Source organism: Numenius arquata, chromosome 10 (assembly GCF_964106895.1).
Source record: "Numenius arquata chromosome 10, bNumArq3.hap1.1, whole genome shotgun sequence".
NCBI classification, from domain to species: Eukaryota; Metazoa; Chordata; class Aves; order Charadriiformes; family Scolopacidae; genus Numenius; species Numenius arquata.
The window spans coordinates 3144280-3166779 of record NC_133585.1 but is presented as its reverse complement, the minus strand read 5'-3'; the positions used below and the strand labels follow the sequence as shown (position 1 = coordinate 3166779).

The 22500-nt window shown below is 45.9% G+C and overlaps 1 protein-coding gene across 3 annotated transcripts; it reads right to left on the bottom strand.

The window, feature by feature from the left end:
• Positions 1–5402: 5402 nt before the first annotated feature.
• Positions 5403–20521, bottom strand: LOC141469144 (annexin A8-like protein 1). 3 transcript variants are annotated; one of them, XM_074154495.1, is made up of 13 exons: positions 20440–20521; positions 20274–20320; positions 15889–15979; positions 15335–15429; positions 13886–13999; positions 12861–12951; positions 12147–12226; positions 11125–11184; positions 10520–10613; positions 8263–8358; positions 8004–8062; positions 7023–7145; positions 5403–5657 (listed from the first exon to the last, which is right to left on the bottom strand). In XM_074154495.1, exons 2-13 carry the CDS (start codon positions 20292–20294, stop codon positions 5601–5603), a joined length of 981 nt encoding a protein of 326 aa, XP_074010596.1. In that variant the 5' UTR covers positions 20295–20320; positions 20440–20521; the 3' UTR covers positions 5403–5600. The 3 variants fall into 3 exon arrangements, with proteins under 3 accessions (XP_074010596.1, XP_074010598.1, XP_074010597.1); XM_074154497.1 differs by lacking the exons at positions 15335–15429; positions 15889–15979; positions 20440–20521 and having other exon boundaries at positions 5452–5657; positions 20274–20294; XM_074154496.1 differs by lacking the exons at positions 12147–12226; positions 12861–12951; positions 20440–20521 and having other exon boundaries at positions 5601–5657; positions 20274–20294.
• Positions 20522–22500: the final 1979 nt, after the last annotated feature.

Sequence of the window (22500 nt, the reverse complement as noted above, 5' to 3'; positions counted from 1 at the left end):
TTTTTCTGCCTGAGATTCATTTTTAAGCTCAGTTAAATTTCATTTATGTCCACCAAATGCCATTTTTCAGTGAATGTACTACTGTCAATAACATTTTGCTCAGTGCTGACTGTGATTCTATGCTTCCCTAGAACATTGCTACACATGACTCAGTTCCTGCTTGGACTGTAACTCAATTTCAGAGCTCACTGTCATCTTTAACTCCAAAGAGCAATTTCAGCTGAAATCCTAAATTGAATTACAGATTTGTACTGCATTGCTCACTATTTATTAATAATATTGTGCCTACAACATATCCTGTTCTTCATTACCACAGAGAGAACAGTACTGGTTCCTCCCTGTGATCCAGAGCTATTCATTTCTCCAAATGTTAGATCCCTGCATGTGCAGAATCTGGGGACATCTGCATTTCTTTTGCAATAAGTACTTTTATCTAACCAGTAATGCAGGAAAGGTTTCTTAGGACTATAAAGCCACTTGGATGCATCTGTGTGATTTATAAGTCATAGAAAAATATTACTATGTGCAATTCTTCTAGTAGAAATACTAAGTATTATGGGATAAAGTCCCTGGGAACTTTTAACTCCTGTGTCAATGAACCCCTTCAAGTGTCAGGGGTACAACTTTCATTCAGAAATGCCAATCCTGAGCCTCCAACAGACACGAGCAGTCCAAGGCATGATGCTGACGCACCATGGCTAATTGAGATTTGGAACAGGAAGGGATATTGGGAAAAACAGAAGCACAGCTTGAACAAATCATACTTTCCTCCTAACAGACAGGAGCCCAGGTCCCCAGGGCTGACTGTTTCTATCATCTTCTAGGAGGACAATCAGATATAAAACCTAAAGTACTGAATTTTTCCTGCAGCCTAACATAAAGTTTTCAGTAAACAACAAATTCTTTACCAATAATTTCTTGGAACCTACAGGATGAGTCCTTTGGGTTCAAACAGATGACACCAGAAGGCTGAACGACAACTACTTACAAGGTCAGTATTGTTTGCAGCGACGGGAGTGATGGAGAATTGGAGTGACCTTCTTGTTTACATGTGGTCTGAGGAGAAGAGGTCACTGCACTGCGTCAAACAAAACATCCAGGCATGGGGATGCACTGCAGTTATCGACCCCAACCACTGAAGAATTGAAGAGTATTTGGAGTCACCTCAGGCATCTGAGTTCAGGGTGGAAGTCGAAGGAAAGCCTGTTGTGTCTTTGGCACAGTCCCATCTCAGCATCTTACAGTTTGGTACTATCTTTCCTGCAAGGGAGATACCATCTCATATGTCCTGAGGCAGGTCTACAGTTTTGTCATCAGATGGCCACCTTGCCAGCAAAACGGGCTCCTTCAAGAAAGCCAGGCAATAAGCCACCACACTAGGAGACTCCATCATCCCATCTGGATGCCTGTGGCAGCCAGTATTTCCTCATGGCAGTACGTTACATTAATAAATCAACACTAATTTACCACTAATTTATTAAGAATAGAAAATAATAAATTTCCATTCAGAAAGGCTCCCATCTGCCTGGCAATGAGGATGCTCTCCCCTCAATCCTCCCTTCAGCCCACCCCAGAGCAACTAGTGGGGCCATCCACACTGGCACGACCCACCTCCCCCCCCCAGGCCACACACTGTTCTGTCCTTGTTTTGGCAAACCCACCCTCTGCTCTGAGGAGAAGAAATGCTGTCTGGGCTGCCTCATAGATGCCCCAGTGCCAGCTCTGGTTCCTCGGGCAAGGCTCTTCCCCTGCCCCACACCAGCCCCAGCTCAACAGCCTACACCACCCCAAGGTGCTGGGAAAATCATAGGAAGACTGAACATCCTTCTCAGATGATTTCCTCACCCTTAAAAATCATTCCTAAGCACAGGGAGGCGGTAAAGAGATATCCCACTTTGCAAACTCGGATATTTACCATTTTCTTCTTCCACTTCCCTACAGGAACAATGCTTTTTTTAACCTCAGTTTGAACGCTTGAATATGTTTTATCCAAAAATGCTCCAAACTGCTGCAAAATTGAAATGCATGTGAAGCCAGACCCATCCAATCTTTTCTTCTTCTCTCCAGAATTCAGAGTGATAAGGTATCTCTTAAGCAGAGCCTTTGTTTGTCTGTGGTTGGTCATTGCCTGGGGATCCTGTGGTCAACCTACTGGGTTTGAGGCCACATCTGCACTGGGGTGCTTGAAGAATTAAACAACATTATATAAAGTCAGCTTTCTTTGGAGTGGGAGTCTTCAGGAGTTAAACATGATTTATGTGCATTGGCATCATATCTGGAATAGCTTTTTTGGTTAGTTTTCCCAAGTGTCAGGAACAGAGCTGGTAGTTGGAGTCAACTATTCCTACGTACAACGGGGTGTGGGTCGAGCAAAGAGCCTACACCCCAGCCCATGGCTGGTTAGCACAGCTCCTGCCCTGTCCGTGCTGTGTCTGGGGACACAGAGCAGCCACACAGGGAGGGGGACAGCAAGGTGGCATTAGTGCCATGCCTGGGGACCACCTACACACAAGTCTTCCTCAGCACGGGAGGTGGAGAAAGGCTGGCACATGGGCAGCAGAAGGCCTGCACCAGTCCTGGGCATTTTTCACATTGCCCCTATTACCTCTTCCTTGCTGAGCATTTATCTTGATTTTTGTGCAATAAAATCATGTTAATTAAACTGTGAATGACTAGAAAGGCCCTAAGTCAATATTTGCATTTGGAAAAGACTGGTTAGAACAAGCTTAGGAATTGATTCCGCTTTATTAAAGCACCTGTTCACCCAGGGAACATTTTAGCAGCAATCAATATGTAATTAAATCTTTATTGATGTTTTACAATTGTTTTGTTTCCCAGCAATTATGGTGATAGAATCAGCTTCCCTCAGTTGTTCCTGCTTCCCAGCTTTACTCCTGAGCTCCCGTGAGCCTACGGGCAACTCACCTTGCAACTCCCAAGCTGTTATTAATAAATTGGGACCACAAACAACACTGAAACAACTGTCTAATCCTAACCCACTGTGCTAAGCACAGCCCAAGGAGAAAAGCCAGCCTCTGACCTGAATAACCTGACAATAATGACAACAACAGGAGCTCTGAGATGGTGTAAGCACAAAAACTTCAGTGAAATCAACAGTCAGACAGCTCTGAACTAAAATATCTTTGAAGATCTGAGCTTTCTTTCTTTTCTACCCAGATCGTTTTGTTGTTTTTTTTTTTTTTTTAATTTGCTTACTTTTTCTACCCAGCTTTTCTACCAAGTCCCTCCAAGCTGGGATCACTTCTCCCTTGCTGCCTGTCCAACCTCAGGAAGCACAAATGTTGTGGGTACCACCCTATAAATCATCCACACTCCCTGCTTGGGCAGTTACAAATTCCCATTTGGCCTTCCCAAAATAAAACTCCAAACACTGGGGGAACGGCTCATATTTTGCCTAAAGCCTCATCACAGGCATCTGGTCAGAGGAGAGCATTTCTGCAGAGCCTCTTGGCCACACCAGGGCTAAGTGGCCGCAGGGTGAGAGTCCCCAAAAACTGGAGTCACAAAGGGGACATCTGTCCAAATGCAACCCTTGATTACAGGTTTTAAAACAGCTGGAAGGGAACGTGTGAGTTGTTTAAAGGGGACCAAATCTCACCACCTTGCGCTGGCTCAGCATCTCTCCGGCTGGAGCCCTGGCCCATGCCCCAGGCGTTTGGGCACTTGGCAGGGAGGCGAGGGGCACAGGGCCACCGGGATGGTCCCGCAACTCGCCCTCTTCGGCCAGGGCTGCACACAGGCTGTCACCCACAAGATGGTGGTGTAAGCACAGTTTTCTCTGCAGCAGGCACCCCCATCCCCAGTCCTGGCATGCTTCTGTCTAGAAATCACCACCCGAACCTGCCCTAAAGCAAAACCAAGGAGAAAAGCAGCTCCCCGAAAAACCAAAATCAAGCAGGTCCTCTGGCTGGTGGAAGGCAAATATGATTTCTGACCTTTTGATGCCTGCAGCTGGCCCACATCCCCCCAAATCTGAGTAACGAACTTCCCCTTGATGCTCAGTCTAGGGACGTGTCTCCAACTCATTTTAGTTCACATAAGAAATTGGGCTACCAGTGAAAACACAGAGTTGGGGTTGTTCAGCCTGGAGGTGAGAAGGCTTCAGGGAGAACTTATAGCCCCTTCCAGTCCCTAAAGGGGCTACAGGAGAGATGGGGAGGGACCCTTGATCAGGGAGGGGAGCAACAGGATGAGGGGTAACAGTTTTAAACTGAAAGAGGGGAAATTTAGATTAGATCTTAGGAAGAAATTCTTTCCTGTGAGGGTGGTGAGACACTGGAACAGGTTGCCCAGAGAAGCTGTGGCTGCCCCATCCCTGGAGGGGTTTAAGGCCAGGCTGGATGGGGCTTTGAGCAACCTGGTCTGGTGGGAGGTGTCCCTGCCCATGGCAGGGGGTTGGAACAAGATGCTCTTTAAGGTCCCTTCCAACCCAAACCATTCTATGATCAGAGACTGAAACCTCCTTCTCTTCATGTTCACCTGGAGATACCTGCAGATACCCTGACCCCAGCTCCGAGTCCCGGCACCCCTAAGCCTCCGTCAGAAAATTCACCCGCTCCATCAGAAATGCTACATCTCCAAACACAATGGCTTTTGGTAATTACACATTTAAATGAGTTGCTTTAAGTGTGGGGAATCATCCAGGAAGGCAGACCTGAGCTTCTCAAAGCATTTTGTCCAGTTCTCTCTGTATCAGTGGCCAAATCTGGGGCCTCACTCAGCAAGTGGTAGGTGGTCATGGAGGTGGTGGTGGTGGGGAATTTTCCAAGGGAGTCCACTGACTTCTTTGAAGTTTCTGTGAAACTATGAGCAGAAACCAGTCCGCTCCCAAGAGCAAGATATCCTATATTCACCAAGTTGTTCTTTCCCCACGCTCTGACACTGATGTCACCCCCTGAGCTGGCCGGTCCCTCCCCTGCAGACACTCACACAAACAAGAAGGAAAAAATATAAAAATCAAGCAATACAGCTTTCAACTTTCACATGCTTACAGCCAGTTTGGCTCTGCCATTCCCTGCTCCTTGGGGACCCCCCACTGAAGTTATGCAGATAAGGCTGCTAAACCAGTCCCCCCCCGGGCTGTATTCTCCATTCTGACCCGTGCCCTAAAGCCCCATTAACATCTGGGACTCTTTCCAGCCCTACCCTGCCAGCATGGAATGGTCAGTGCCGTACCACCTTGTCCAAGCCCAAGCTTTGTAGGGTTGTTCAGACTTGTGCAACACCTACAGAGGGCTCAATGGCTCAAAAAAAAAAAAAAAAGCCTTAAATTTCATGCCTAAGTTCCCCCCCTTCACAACTTGTTAAAAAAGAAGGGAAATCGCAGAGAACGAAACAGAAACAAAAAAGAAACATTCCCACTTGTGTTTGACAAAACTGCTAGGGAAGTGAATAGCCTTTAATGTGTAATGAGCACCCACGTCCTTCAGAGACCTTTGGAAACCTTGATCAGTAATTTAATCTTTTTTTTCTCCCCACTCGGATCAATAGAAAGACTTTTCTAGGTGTGCATTTGCAGACTCTTGTTCACTGTTAATTTCCCCACTGTATCCGTTTCAGCATCTTCCTCCTAGATTTCGTCAGTCACTGCCACAGAGATTCAGTAAAGCTGTCTTGTAATCCCCACTGGTGTCATCCTGACAGGAGAAAAAGAGGGGAAAAAAAAAAAAAAGAGAGAGGAAAAAATAGGTGAGTGTGGAAATTCCTCTGCACGCCCCGAGCACTGACTTTGTCAGTCCGTGGAATATGCCCACACGGGAAAAGGAGTTTGGAAAGAGCAAGCCAGACTTCAGCAGAGCTACTGCCAGCTGACACGCCATCAAAAATGAAGGGAGAAATGAGGCTTGTAGCTGCCACCTGAAATAACACGTATAAAGTCCAGTTCTTTCCTTTGGAATGCAGGTGAGCAATCGCTCGTGGCTCCATCCCACAGAGCATCACAAAGTCAGCAACAAACGAGAGCAACCGAGCCTGTTGTGTTCAGATTTTATGTCTCTGGGGATTTGGGCAGCATTCTCTCCCCTACAGGAAGGGAGAGGGCAGTATAGTTAGCCCTGACATATGACTTTTTTTTTTTTTTTTAAAAAAAAAGCCACAAATATGGTCATTTTGATCTAGAGAAGCACTCCAGAGATAGATACCAGATAAAAAATGTGCTCCCTTTGAATGTTTTTGTGATGACAGGTGTAAAGCCAGTTACACTTCTCAGGAGGAATGAATATTCCACGCAGACCCTTGAAGACTGATCATTAATCAACATGACAGACACTGACAGTGCAAATTAGAAGAAAGGGCCTTTGTTACAGAACTAGACTTCCCATGGGGGCTGCTGAGGATAGGGCTTCTGTGCCATTTGCACCGGGGGAGAGGAACGTCCCAGAGTCCTTAGGACAAATGGTAAAACCCAGCATTTCAGCCCTAAAAGGGGAGAGTCATTCACTCAGAGCTGAGACTCAAACCTCAGAAGCTACAATATGCTTTGACAAGGTTCAGCTTCTAAACCTACCTTACCACAGTATAGACCAGGCCTTCATCTGGCATAAATCGGTTAAAAAACAAAACAACCAAACCAAAACCACAAACCCACCAATGGCACTCCTTTGACTTATATGGCACTGGCTCGACATGGTTAAGGACAACAGAGAGAGGAGAAAATAGCACAGCAGTGTGGGAAAGGTGTAACAGGGAGAATTAAATGAATCTAGATTCATCTAGGAGGTCATGAAATGCACGGATACAGAGTCTGGTCCATGAAAAAGCTGGAGCAGTCTCTCCTCAGGGTTGGCTTTGCCCAAGTTGGTCACAGAGCACACAATCTGACTCACCTTTCAGGCACATGTGTCTCTTAAGGAGCTGATTTTTAATAGGCCTAATGAAGGAGAGCAATCATCTTCGCAGAAATGACACTTATACTGAAAACAACCATGGAATCATCCCGCAGTGCTGGACAGATTAGGAATGTATGTGATGGCTAAGAACCATCACATGAAGATGCTGCTTACCAGAATCATACTGGAGAGAGACTTTCCTGCGATCTGCTTGAATTCAACCTTTATAAGATTTAGGTCAACTTCACTTCGAGAAACGATCACCCTTATAAGAGTCCCGTCACGGGTGCCAGCCCCCTGAAATAACAGATATATCAGTCTGTGATGTTAGTGGGTGTTCAAGGGATAAGCTATTGAAAACTGGTCCAGGACAGGAGGAACTTGCCAAACATCACTTGGCAGATGTTCTGCAGCACATCTTCTTCTCCTTCTGGAGGACCAGCTCCCACCCGCTGCCAGAGGCCACTGTCTGTACCACAAGCCCACCATGGAAGCATGCTGTAAGTCTTTGCACGTGTCAAATGCAAAAACAAACATGCTACAGAGTTGGGAGCAGGCACTGAATTCATATTGTCCTTCTGCAGCACCACCCGTAACAACACTTGGCTTCAACCAATATTGTTTAATCACTCACAGGAAAATTAAGATCATGTCGATAACAAAAAATAATCACTCAGCTTTCCACGAACTTGGTAAAAACTGACATCTTTTACAAATCAGTTGAGAGTTACAGGGGCAGAGCCTGCAGATGCTTTATGTGTCCCCATCTGGGACTCTTTCATTTATAATGCCACTGGGAGAATTGCTTCCTCAAAAGAAAATATTGTGGTTCAGTCCATTAAGTCAACATTATGGGCTAAACTCCACCATGATCAGCCTCTTTGAAAAGCAACTTCCAGAAGTTTTGTCCATGCTCCAGAAGGTGGGACTAGGCTCCTTGCAGACTTCTAAGTCAGAAAAGCCAGGCTACCTTGGTATCTCAATCTTAAAGGGTACTTCTCTTCCCAAGATGCTGGAAGGGATTCTACTGGCAACAACAGCACTAAACTTGCTGGATTTCACCAAAACTTTGGCTCTTCTAATTTGAATTGGCAGAAGCCAGGTTACAAGCTAAGGCCAGTATGAAAACAAGAACCTTACAATGAAGAGTCTTACCTTTAAAGCATCATACAGCCTCTCTGCAAAGTAGCAACGGATGTTCCTGGTGCATTTCACTAGACATACAAAGAACCTCAGTGAGAATCAATGGTAATTCCAGCCCAGAGCAGCAGGTAGCAGAGATTCAATATGCTTTCCATTACTTCAGTGTGCCCCTGGGATCCTAAAGCACCCTTTACTTCCTACCAGATACCTTTATTATAAAGTAGATCCATCCCATAACAGTCAAAAGAAAGGGAAATGAAGCCCCTCTTACCAATAGCCAGCATGGCATCCTCAAGTGAACCATTAGTTTCACTCTTGATAGAGTCTTCTATGCTCTTACCAGCCAGTTTCTGGTATTCTTCAAACACTGTTCGAAACAAAAAAAATTTCAATTTTTTGCCAAGCAACTGCTCAGGCATTTTGTGCCCAATATTTCCAGGTATTGCTTGTATGGAAACACAGATCCTGCTAAAGCAACGGCCACGTTTGCACCAACTTCAGGAGGCTTCAGTCAAGCCCAGAAATCAGGTACAAAAGCGGATAGTGACATTCACAAACACCCAACCCATCCACAAGTCTTAACTCCCTGCAAGTTCAGTCACCTCATGGTTCATTTGGAACCCTGACCCTTCAGCGCTGCCTTTAACCACAGAAATGAAGCAGACAACAGCAGGTTAAGCACAATTCTATCATTTGGTCTCTTGTTTGTTGACATCACTAGCTTCAGGAGCCAAAATAAAATAAAATAAAACAAAATAAAATAAAATCTGGGACTACGCTGCCTATGGCACTTGGACTTCTAACTCATAGAATCATAGAACTGTCTAGGTTGGAAGGGACCTTTAAGATCATCTAGTCCAACCATCAACCCAACACTAATGAAAACAAAAAACCCATATATCTAAACCATGTCAGTAAGCACCACGTCTACCCATCTTTTAAATACCTCCAGGGATGGTGCCTCAACCCCTTCCCTGGGCAGCCCATTCCAAGGCTTAATAACTCTTTCAGTGTAGGAATTTTTCCTAATATCCAATCTGAACCTCCCCTGGCGCAACTTGGGGCCATTTCCTCTTGTCCTACTGCCTGTGACTTGGGAGAAGAGACCGACCCCCACCTCTCTACACCCTCCTTTCAGGGAGTTGTAGAGAGCTATAAGGTCTCCCCTCAAATGATGACAACAGTTTGGGAAAACTTACTTGTTCAACCACAACTTTTAATAAACGCAGAAAATATGAGCAAAACACAGATGCAGTTTCCAAGATATTTCAACTCCCACATTAACAAAAGCTCAGCAACAGAGTTGTTGTTCACCTTATACACTCTGGATGCTCTGGGGTTCAGAGTTACAGCTCTCAGCTTTGATTCCCTAGCTTTCCTAGGAAAGTTCCTAGATTCCTAGACTAACAAAGAAGGACAACTGCTACGTGATGGAATGGACATCTTCATGAAGTTGGCTCAGCTTTCAAGGTTAGATACCCTAAACATTAACACTCGGATACTTTGGGGAAAGGCAATACCGCTGAATAGACAGATGGAAACAACCTTCTCAACACAGGCCTACTCTCCATATTAAAAACAAACAAATCGGCTGCAATAATCGCACTCAAGTTTTGAAGATAAATGGTTACAGGCTGCTGTAGCACGGAGGAAAATACTTGTGTGGTGATACAAAGGTCCCAAAGACTGGTTGCATCCTGACAACAACTAGTTGAAATTCAGTTCTTAAAGGGAGACACAGCAAAAGACAAGACCACTTTTTTTTGGGGGGGGTGGAGGGGGTGGAGGGGTGTTTTCTAAGTGATGGTGGAGATTAAATTGAAACACAAGGGGGAGCTGGCCTCCAGGGCCTAGAAAACAGCCTCGGAAGACATCAGCCTGAAAAAGCTCAGGCGTACCTAATTACGGCCAGCTAAACTTATCAGTTTAGGTCCAGCTGATTTACACAGTGCTTGATATGCTCAGATTCAGCTGCCATAACAAAATCTGTTAGCATTGGACTGATGAGACAAGTCCCTGCTGCACAGGGCAGTGGGGAGCCCAGGGTTTCCTTAGCTGGAGCTGGCTCAGTGTCTTCCTCCCTCAGAAGAACCTGAAGCAGAAATGCAGGGTGCACCCTGTGGTTCTCCAACAGTGAATAACCAGCTACTTTTTCAGTGATTTTTCGATCCCCAGAGGAACCCACGTCCAAGGAATCATGCATCTGTCCACTGCATGCTCCTACCTGGTTAGAAAGGGACTCTCTCTCTCTCCCTCCCCTTGGGTTTAGAAAACCAGCTATACCATCCAGCCATCATCACTGTATAAGGACTCCTAGATAAGCCACTTGATTTTCAGCAGCACTAAACCTTCCTAAGTTTTCAGGAAAGCTGCTGGCAGCTTTTGATCACTCAGTAACCAAGGTTTAGGACACAGACTCAGGTACTTATTTCTGACCACCCATCTCTCCCGTCCATAGCCGTGCCTCCTCTTTTTGCTGAGAGTGATTTCTCATTTCAGCCCTTAGGTCTATGGGCTCTGCTCCTTACCTTTCAGCAAGTGCGTAGCACTCCTTGTGCACAAGATGGTGATGAACTGTATCTCGTCAGTGCCCCGAATCTTCTCCCCAGCAGCGTAGAGAGTCTGTAATTTAACACACAACTGTCAGAGAGATGTTCTGTGTGTGCAGCTGGCAAAGGAACAGAGTCTGGCCTAAAGCACTGCCAGGGTAAAGGGGTCTGAAGTGAAAACAGTGTGAACTAGACTCTCGCAGAATGGTTGATTATGAAAACCCTTGACCATATCTTCTAGTCAAATTGGAGCGGCCGCTATCTCTACCCTTCCCAGCCCTCCTGCAGCAGGCAACAATACTTTTGTATTTTGAAGTTTCCTCCCTATTCTTTGCTGTCCCACTCCACCATACTTTCACATATGCCCAAGCCCAGCTCTCATCACTCCTCTTTGGAACCAGCAAGGCTCAGCGGTGCAACAAAATTGAAGAACCCCAAGTTGCTTCTGCTTGAAGACCAGCTCTCTCCAAACTATTGTGGCTCCAGCCCTCTGGTGACCAGGACTCTGCTGCCCACTGAAGCACTCTGAAGCTCAAGACAGGTGGGATGCAGGCATATGACCAATCGCAGGCATTTGAGGGTACCTCTGCATCCTGGAGAGCCCGTGCTGTGTCCACGTAGAGGGTGGCATTGTCCCTCTCACCCTATGAGAAGAAAAAGAGAGGTAAGCTTTTTGTCTCAGGAAGATCCTTCCCTGTATAAGCATCACAGCGTACATTCTGGGCAACGATTGATTGCCCTTCTCAGCTATCTATTTCTGCAGAGTATTCAAGCAGCAATCTCAGACAGCACAAGGGCTGACCCCTTCACTGAAAGGCACCAAAATCAGTCATATGAAGCGCAGCCAAAAAAATTGCTAAGCAGGAAAATTTGGGAAAAGTGATAGGGTAAACACATCTGAATGCACTCAGCATTGAGGACACAGACCCTGGAAGAGGGTGAATCATAGTTGAGGGGCGTTGTTCTCTAAGAACGTTGTAGACTGCAATGGCTTTGTCTCCCTGCAGCAGAGCTGATGGTAAGTCCCCAGCTCTCTCACTGCTGCTGAGGGAGGGAGTTTCCCTGCTTCAGTCACATTGAAGCTGAAACACGGATGCAGTGCAAGTGACATAGAATGGTTTGGGTTGGAAGGGACCTTAAAGATCATCCAGTTACAATCCCCCCTGCCATGGGCAGGGATACCCCCAGGTTGCTCAAAGCCCCATCCAGCCTGGCCTTGAACACCTCCAGGGATGGGGCAGCCACAGCTTCTCTGGGCAACCTCTTCCAGTGTCTCACCACCCTCACAGCAAAGAATTTCTTCCTAAGATCTAATCTAAATCTCCCCTCTTTCAGTTTAAAGCCATTGCCCCTCGTCCTATTGCTCCCCTCCCTGATCAAGAGTCCCTCCCCATCTCTCCTGTAGCCCCTTTAGGGACCGGAAGGGGCTCTAACGTCTCCCTGAGCCTTCTCTTCTCCAGGCTGAACAACCCCAACTGAACATGCTTGTTTCTGCAGTTTATCTGGTGATCATGACAGTCCTGCCTCTTCTATTGAATGCCTTCTCCAAAAAGGAGGACAAAAATGTGAAGATCTTTATACCCTCATTTCTCTTCTCCAGCATTACCTGAAGAAGGCAAAGCAGAATCTGTTCGAAGTAGCCACTTGTTTCCGATTTTATGTCTTCTTCCAGATCAGAACCGTATTCTACCCAAGGGAAAGAGAAGGATAAGGGAAGGATTTGTTATTTGGGCCATATAGTCAGGGTATTACCAGTCACCCAAGGACACACAATAGCCCGACACTAGTCAAGAAGGTAGCTAGGATAAAAAACCAGGGCTGAGATCAGCTCACACTCTCAGTGATACCCAGGTCAGCATTCACATCCAACTGAGTCTCTAGCTCCACTAATGTACAAGAAATAAACACAGAGCTAATGTTAGAGATAAAAGTTTAAGGGACCAAAGAGATGCCAAGTAGTTACAAATACATTTTTGATAAATTCACATCTTGAGTGTATTTAATGGGGAGAAAAAGCCAAGTGCATAGCTATAATTCTGTTTGCATTCTGGCAATAGCCTCTGTGGCAAACTGAACCAAATTTGTGATTTGCTGACTGTTTCCTCTAGCTTGATGGAGAGTTGGAAAGGAATTTTCAAATTCTTTCTGAGTAGTCACATTCTGGTTGCCAGGCTGAAAGCAGAGTTAGGTTGCATCTTCTTGCTTTTAAAAAATCCCATTTTCCTGCTGCCAGTGCTAAATTGGTAACACCATTCCCGGTGCACAATCAGGCACTCACACATGTCTCTGACCACGCAAATTAGAGCCCCAGGTACTTTACCTTCTTTGTATGCCTTGATTATCTCTTTGATCTGAGCTTTTGTCCGGGATGCCAGGATCTCTATGATAACATCTTCACTTGTTCCTACACCCTTTAATAGAAAACACAGTGGAGAAATAAAGGTGGGGAGAGGCACCTAGTCACGGAGTGTAATTTATTGCTAGAGAAGTATAGTTAAGGGAGGAGTCAGATGGCAGTAAAGTGATAGGCTGAATGCTGAGCTGTGAGAAACTGTCAGGATGAAAGCTGGAGACACAAAGCACATTTGGTTTGAACATGGTTTCTTCTATTGAGGTGTCTAATTCACTTCCGCAACACATTTCTGGATCTGGATCTTTGATGACAGACAGTGTTAGAGGGTTAGGATTCCATGACGTGGGTTGACCAACGCTTGCCTAGTCAGTCCATTTTAATAGACCTCTCTGCGTGTGAAACTTGAAAAGAGACTGTATCAAGAGGTAGGATCCCAGCCAACCCACCCTGACCCTCACACCACCACCCCTTGGTTTCTTAAATGTTTCATGTGTCAGGTGGGGCACCAGGGCAACCGCTTTGTGTCATTAAGCTCCATTCACAAGAGGCACTGCAGAAAGCAGCGAAGAGATGTTTAACCGAAAGCCATCATCTGTGGACGTTCATTCCTTGCCAAAGCTGAGTTTAGTTTTGCTGCTGCCTTCCCCAGGCTCCGAAACACGTGTGTACGGAAACTCTCGTACACCCCTAAATATTAAAGCAGCATTTCCCCCCAGATATGCATTAATGGCAAAATTAACTATTTCATAGAATCATAGAATCATCTAGGTTGGAAGGGACCTTTAAGATCATCAAGTCCAACCATCAACCTAACACTGCCAAAACCACCACTAAACCATGTCCCTAAAAGGACATTTCTCAAAGGCCACTGCTAATAACAAACTTAACCATGTGACAGTCCAGTTACTATCACTTGCGTTAATTAGCAGAGTTACAGGAAATTAACGCTGGATCTGTGCTGCTATGTAAGGGTCAGCATGCAATTCGCTCACCTTCATGGCATCATGGAGCTCCTTGGCATCATACTTGAATGGGGAGTACATGAGGGCTACCATGAGCCTCTCAAAGTCGCCACTCAGTTCAGACTTCAGGCTTTCAATCAGGTCCTGTTAAACACACACCACACAGTTACATAAAAAGCCTCAGAGGACCTCTTTACTGCCTGGGGCTGTTTCCATCCCCATGGCCTACAGCAATGAAGCTGAACGACAATATTGTCTTGTCAGTTTATTAGAAAAGGTCTTGGGACTGAAAGAGACACCTAACTCCAAAAGGGGATGTGTCTAGGTCCTTCCCCATTCCCTGTTGTCCCATTACTCAAGCTTCTCCCAGGTACTAATTAATTCTGCAGCAGAGTAGGGAAGACAAAAAGCTCCCTCCACCCTCTTTTACTCAGCGAGCGGAACCAGGCAGCTGAAGGCTTGAATTGAGCAAGGGATGGAGCTTCACCCAGCCAATTCCCAAAGCCTGCACATGAACAGGCACCCAGGACTTCTGCAGAATCAGATATACAGTCTGTTTGAATCATAGAATGGTTTGGGTTGGAACGGACCTTAAAGATCATCGAGTTCCAACCCCCCTGCCATGGGCAGGGACACCTCCCACCAGACCAGGTTGCTCAAAGCCCCATCCAGCCTGGCCTTGGATAGACTTGAAGATAGACTTCAAACTTTCCTTTCACTATAATGCAGGTTTTTAGGGTATGACTCACTCTGTTTTAATGGGATGCAAGCACTCTATTCATTGTCCCATACTTGCCCCCCACCCCCTTGCATGGCAGCCCCCCTTCCAGCAAGGGTCATTGGAGATCCCTGTTTCTACACTGACGCAAGATCCTATGTTGCTCTTTCCCAATACATTTCCTTCTTTCCCCCCCGCCTTAACTGTGACTCTCAGAGAACTAGCTCTGGAGTATGGCTGGTGGAAGAGTTTTTCCCAATAAAAGTAAGATTTTACCAAAGACAGAAAGATAGCCTCAGGAAAACATGGTTGTCAATAACCACAGATTGTTTTCATTTTCAGAATTTCCAAACAAATGTAATTAAATAAGTCTAAGTTGAACTTTCTTTGGCATTTAGAAAGGCCTCAAACCAAACCAATATTTTACTTAAAATGCTACTCAGAAAGCTATCGAGTTTTTTTATAGCTTTGAAAGCAATAAGTTACACTTCTAGTTAAAATCGATTTTTAAAAAATATTTCTGGTCAAAATGTAATTTAGAAAATAAAATTGGACTCTTTGGGAGAAAACCAGTTTTTCCAACAAAAAAAAAATTAAATTTCACACATTCAGTCCAGGCCTTATAAATAAATATTAATCTACTTATTTGCAGAAGACCTGCGGATTGTTTACACCATGCTTGCAGCATGAACTGCACACCCATTTACTACATCCTGCACGCAGTGAAACAGCGACTGAATATGGCCTTGTTTTGGAGGAACCTTTCCAAACTGTGCTTTGAAGGATTTGGCAATCTGTTGACGCTGCATATTGCTCCTCTTGGTTAGCACATCAATTATAGCTTGTTCATCAGTCCCTGTGGAGAACAACGATAAGCCATAAACACAAAGTAAGTTAAGACTTGTCCAAAATCCTAATTCAAGTATTCAGACAACCTTCCCTAGTTCATTGCCGTCATAGAATCATAGAATGGTTTGGGTTGGAAGGGACATTAAAGATCATCAAGTTCCAAGCCCCTGCCAAGGGTAGGGACACCTCCCACCAGACCAGGTTGCTCAAAGCCCCATCCAGCCTGGCCTTGAACCCCTCCAGGGATGGGGCAGCCACAGCTTTTCAGGCAACTTGTTCCAGTGTCTCACCACCCTCACAGGAAAGATAATGTAGAAGTTTAAGTATGTACTGAGGAAACTTTAGTTTTTCATTTTCCACATCAAAAAAATGGTATCTCTGGCTGCAATTTTCTTAAGGAATGGTTTTTAACTTGGCAATTATAAGCAGAATGTAGAATTTACACCTGTGGTTGGAGTCAACTCACCAAGCCCTTTCATGGCCTTGTACAGAGTCTGGGCATCAGGCGTGGGGTCGAAGTTTAAAGCACCGGTCACGGCCTTGCCCTCTTCTTCACTCTGAAAGAAGAAGAAAAATAGGGGGCTTTTCACCACTGCTTTGGCATCAGCTGAAGAAAAAAAAAAAAAAAGTATTTTGGCAAGTAAAATATTTTTATTGATTGCCTACACACGGGAAAGGCACAGGAGAGTGGAGGGGTTGGTTCTACTAGGCTGGTTGGTTTGTTCTAGTTCTTCTCCTAGCTGAGTAGGCTAGACTTTCTTATTCACCCGTTAAATACGATACTTCATAACATGTATGCTGTCGTATTATACTGCTATTAGGAACTGCATTTCTCAGTGGTTTGGTGCAGGGTAGCTTTTTCCCCCCACAGTTTTTTGATTTCATGGAGTAGTCATGCTCTCCCAGACCATTTCTCCAGGCAGCAGATTTATTCTCCTGCTGTTGCTTCACTTCTGCACAGCTGATCTCAAGAAGGAAGTATCTCTGTGGGAAGGATTTGGGCCAAGAGACTACCTTGAAGGTACAGATTCACCTGGAGAAGTGAAGGTTTGATGTTTTCCCCTGAAACAAGGGCCAACTAGACAGGAATCCTCCTGACAGATGCCTAAGGCACTGCCAGTGCTGGAGTCCCAGGGCAGAAAGACAAGCTGAGACTTATTCCACTCACCACAAGGCGGTGGGGCCATCAATCAGAGCCCAGGCTTGAGTCTAACAAAAGCTGTTAGTCAAGGGACTGGCTGGAATACAATAAGGTCCTTTCAACAGGTGAGTACCTGAGGGGTTAGTCACAGAGAGTCACCACCACCTTATTCCAATAATGGACAGAATTTTCTCTTCCTTAGCAGCAGAGAGATTTAAGTTGCTCCAGGAAACTACTATATTCTCACAAATTTACTTGCAGGGATGTGGTTAATATTGAACTAATGATATCGGTATGACTTGATGGATTTTTCAATGGGGGTGGCCTCAGAGTCAGATAAAAAGCACCTTTGAATCAGAGCTTAAGGACCAGAAGGAGTCACGATAGTTGTCCCATCTGACTCACGTAACACGGACCACTGAGTGCCACCCAGTAGCCTCCTGCTATGGTGCAAATCCCTTCTGCTCTTACCTCCTCTGCTAAAGAGGGTCCTGCCCCTCTTCCAGAGTGTCACCCAAGTCCTCCCCAGAAAAAAAAGCCTTCCAGCGATTCTCACCAGGTAGAAGAGCTTGTGGAAATTCCCTTCAGGACCTGCATTCCTGCTTTTTAATGAGAGGCTGGAAGTTTAATGGCTGTGTGCTCAGGAGAGCCTGTCAGCCAATGCCAGGTCTAGCCTGGTGCCATAGCTGAAGTGTACCCAGATGCTCAGGCTGGCTCTGGCCAAACTAGCTCAGGTGTCCTTCTTGAGTGCTTTACCAGTAGATACAGCTGGCACGTGTTTGCAGGCTGGCCCTTTTGCCAGCCAAGCTCTGGGAGCAGTGACAAACAAGCAAGTGGCAATGATGGGCATCAAGAGAGGCAGCGTGTTCATAAGCCTGGAAGATCTGGAAGAGGTCTTCAGTTTGCAGAAGTTTGCTTTACAGCCAGCACAGGGACAGAGAGGACAGCGTCAACAGGAAACTTCTCAGCAGATGCAGCTTTGAGTCCCAATGGCTACTGAGCAGCAAATTTAATGCCATGGTGAAGCTGTCACTGCAGAAAGAGCAATCACCAGCTAAAGCATTGCCATCCCCAAAGGTTTCTCATGGGTCTGGAACAGGAGTTTTGGCTGAGCTGGTAGGACCATCGCAAGGGCTTCTTTTCTGCTGCCCTGTGAAGTCAGCCAGCTCCATCACAACTGCCCTGGAGAGCAGGTTACACGGAACCATTTGATTTTGCTCTGAAAAAAGATGGACAATCCTCCTTTCTCATGTGAAAGAAACACTTTGGACCTGTGCCTGGTGACTCAGAGAAAGAGGGAGTGCAAAGCCGAGCTTTCCTTTGGAAGCAGCGGAAACAACTTAAACAATAGTCTTTTTTTGGTACTAAATTCCAATAAACATTTACAGCCCATCCTGGCTCAAGCAGCGCAGTCATGACTCATGCATACACCTCATTATCCATGTGTTTAATTGTTCCAGCACAGGTACAATCACAACAAGTTTCCAGAGTAACCCTGTTGAGTTTGGTCTTGTTTCCCCAGATTAATTGATCCTACAATTACCCAACTGAAACTACTCGAGACATCTGTCTTAACGCTCATGTGAAGGTGCATAATTGGTAGGAAGGCAATGGAATCAGTGTACCTTACAGCTGGTGCTCTGAAAAGTTTTACCTGTAAATGAAGGGGAAGGGAATTAAAATTTCTCCTACCCAAATATTTTCAAACCTAAACAGTAGTTTATTGAAAAGCTGGAGTTTATGGACGGGTGGGGTTGCTGGGTTTGGTCTTTTTGGTGTGATTCCTCCCCTTCCCCTCCCCAGTGGAATATTTCTGAAAAAGTTTCACATTTTTTTCATACTGTTTGCTTTTCAACTCTATTTTTTAATGAAGGGTTTGGAAAACTAAAACAATTTTCTACCATCCTTCCTTTGCCCTCTCATCTTCTCTTCATGCCTCCACCCCCTACAACACCAACAGGTAAGAGATTGCTGGAGCTTTCAAGGGCTTTTCTCCTTCTCCTTTTCTCACTCTAAGTTTTAAAAAGATTCCCAGCTTGGGGTAGGGGTGAGGTTTGAACAGATCAGCAGAAAGGGAAGAATTAAAGCCAGAGCTACCCCAAGCTTTGGAAAAAGTCCATTTTACTGTACTAAACTTCCAAAAGGAAATAGGAAGGCAGAGGGCCATCGGGGAAAGGAAGATTACAATTTTAGTATTTCTGGGGATGAAAAAAAATCATTATATGTTTTTAGATCACAAAAAGTTTCCTATCTGAAGGAAAGTAGGAATTACCTTCCTAGGAATTCCCCAACCACCAAGGTGTTCTGTTTTTGTTTTTGTTTTGTTTCTCCAGTTTCCACCTTCACTGTTGCAAAATTATAACCGAGAACCTGAATGGTCATGTCCATGCAAAGTGGTTTCTCACTCCTTGATGATGTGTTGCACCTGAGGTAATATAATAGACCCCGAGACAGCTTTCCTACGCTTCCCAGGAACCTTCACTGGCACGTGGCAGCAGAAGCCCCTTTGAGACCCCCCGCTCAGCTCACCCCTTGCATGTGCTGCCAAAACATGAAGCCTTCTTCATGACAAGGTGAAAGGACAACACAAATCTTTCTGAAGACAACACAAAAGCAGTCAAGAGAAAGCCCGTGCACTACCAGCAGCGGTGCTGGGCTGGGAAAGAAGACTTCTGTGCCAGTGTTCCTCCATCCCATATCTCCAGCAGGTCTCTTCTAGGTCTTGGTTTATAGGTATCTGGAGATCATAGAATGGTTCAGGTTGGAAGGGACCTTTTAAAGGCCCTCTAGTTCCACCCCCCTGCCATGGGCAGGGACACCTCCTACCAGACCAGGTTGCTCAAAGCCCCGTCCAACCTGGCCTTGAACCCCTCCAGGGATGGGGCAGCCACAGCTTCTCTGGGCAACCTGTTCCAGTGTCTCACCACCCTCACAGCAAAGAATTGCTTCCTAAGATCTAATCTAAATCTCTCCTCTTTCAGTTTGAAACCATTACCCCTCGTCCTATCAAGATAAACCCTAGGGGTAAACGTGGCCATGGGAGAGCTGCCATCGATGGCAAGATCTATGCACATCACCAGGGCTGCCTCCTGCCTGACCTGACCCATGCCCTGAGGCCGCCTCAGCACACCCCCCAAGCATCCCCCCATCCTGCCGCATTCCCCCCCCCCCAACCACAAGAGTTTAAAAGAGAACACACGCAGCATTTCTGGCTCCCAGCAGACAGACAGGGTGCCCAAGTCCACGTCGTCGCTGCGATATTAAAAATCCACCAAGGATAAAGACACCGCGGCTTGGCCACATCATCCTCCCTGACCACAGCCTGCCAGCACAACTGGGGACCAGAACAGGGACAGGCCAGTGCCCTGAACTCACTGTTCAGCAGATGAAAAACCTGCAGCTTCCAGACCTCAGCTGTGTCACTTTGCTTTCCCCGCGCTACCGTCTCCCCACGCACCAAGGCACACAAACACCCCCTGTACCCCTCTTGACTGAAGGACCAGGGAGAGCCTGCTCTTCCTTGTAAAGCCAGCAACCATCTTAACGCCTTCTTTAATTAAGGTTTTGGAAGTGCTGAAAGCTGTTTTACACTCAGAAAAAAATCAGTAAAGAGGTCTGGCTGATTTTTAAAGGGAAACGTTTCCTTCCCACCCAGTGCCTGATGCAACCTGTAAGTCGAGGTGTTTTACTTCAGTATTTCCTCTACTTACCCAGGCCTTCCACCATGCCATTGCAGTCTCAGTAGTGGTACCTGGGTCTGTTGGTGAAAAAAACCACACGTGTCACACCCCACAGTCAGGGAAACTGAGATTTGAAGGGGGTAAGGGGAGAAAAAAAAAAAAAAAAAGAAAGAAAAATTCTTTTCGATAAACTTACCCCAAGAAAATTGGAATAACTGTACTCCTCAGGAGGCTTATTCCCTCTGGAAGCTGCAGAACGTAACTGGCCTCTCTGTGCTGGGAACATGCAGGTATGAGCCAGCCTTATCTACAAATTCTGTGGGGAAACGCCTTCGGACATGGCTCAACCTGTTTTTCACATATGATCTCACCGGGAGAGCTCGAGTTGCTTAATAAAGCAGGCTTCCCTTGTGAGGAGCCCTACACTCAACCCCGTTGACTAAAGCTCACTGCAATTTTTCCACTGCTTCTCCCCGCACACACCCTTCCCCGCTAACATTTTGGCCCCTGGCACCGACACAAAACGCAAATTGCAACCAGGTAATTTCTCCACTAAGACTCAGTGAGTTCTGCTACAATAAAATAAGCCACTGGCTCATTACTATGGACTCTTTCTATCTGTACCAATCTGGAACACAGCAAAACAGGACTCGAGGAACTTAACAAACCCTCCTCTACTTCCCTTCCTTCAATAAAGCTTATTTAAAAAAAACCAACCAAACAAAACCTCAACACACACAGCCACATTATGTGTCCTACATCTTATAGTAAAGCGCAATAAAGCAGCAGACTGTACAGAGACTTAGAATCATATAATGGTTTGAGTTGGAAGGGACCTTAAAGATCATCAAGTTCCAACCCCCCTGCCATGGGCAGGGACACCTCCCACCAGACCAGGTTGCTCAAAGCCCCATCCAGCCTGGCCTTGAACACCTCCAGGAATGGGGCAGCCACAGCTTCTCTGGGCAACCTCTTCCAGGGTCTCACCACCCTCACAGAAAATAATTTCTTCCCTATATCTTATCTAAATCTCCCCTCTTTCAATTTAAAACCGTTCCCCCTCGTCCTATCGTTCCACTCCCTGAAAGATGGGATCCTCCCATCTCTTCTGTAGACCCCTTTAGGGGCTGGAAGGATGTTATAAGGTCTCCCCAGAGCTGCGTTCTCTCCAGGTTGAACAACCCCAACTCTCTCAGCCTGTCTTTATAGGAGAGGTTCTCCAGCCCTCGGGAGATTCCTCCCCCATCCCATATCTAGACTTGCATGGCACGAGTCAAGAGGCATCTCTAGGCTACCATAGGGCCAGCATATTTAAGGCCAAAAACTTTCAGTGGTGCCAAGCCCAGCAAAGCTGTCACAGGGCTTGCAGTAGCCGCTGTGCCATGTTAAGGCTTCAGAGTGGAGTGTGAAATGTTTTTTAGATTTTAATTTTTTTTTTTTCCTTTTTGTGTTTGTTTTAAAAAGAGCCGAACTGCTCTTAGTACTTTAATTTGGAGAAATGTTTCTGTGAAATCAGCTAAAATATCTTATGGTTGTAGCAATATTTTCCTGTCTAGACTTTTGTCAGAATCCACCCGTGCCAGCATTTATTTATCTATTTTAAATGGAAAGCTGCCACGATGGAAACGTTCCCATCAGCTATATCTTAACCTTCGTTATATAGGAGGTTTTTCCCCCTCTCACATTTACAGACCCACATGGGACACTGGTTAAACCCCAAACTATGGGCCTCTCGTTTCCTTTCCACACGCTGCTATTTCACTTAACCCAACAGGTTCCACGATGGCCTGGGAAGCTGCCCTGGCCATTCCCAAGAGAATGAGTTGTGCCAGCTGCTCCTGCCTCAAAACACATCCATCATATGGCAAGGACAAGCTGTGAAGAAGGAGGCATTGCCCTTGGCATAATAAGCCTGTCACTAGAGGCTGGTTTCTAGCCATGTTGGAGAGGCAGGTACATCAACAACGGGAGCTTCATCAACAATGGAGGACCACATGGGTGGTCCTCCATTCCCTCTCCTCCTGGGGAGAAGATGGATTCTCTTTGCTGGATCCCAAGGTTCTGCCCGGCTGGTTACACATGCCTTTTCCCTGTGTTGGGATTTGGTTGGGTCAGCTTGCCACGGAGGTCAGCTTTCTCGAGGTCTCCAAGGACAAAGAAGCCCTGCTAGACAGAAAAATCAGTCACAGCTGTAGGTCGCAGAGGGGAGCAGAGACCAAACCAGGCAGAAAATGGGAAAAAAGCCCAAGAGGTCATT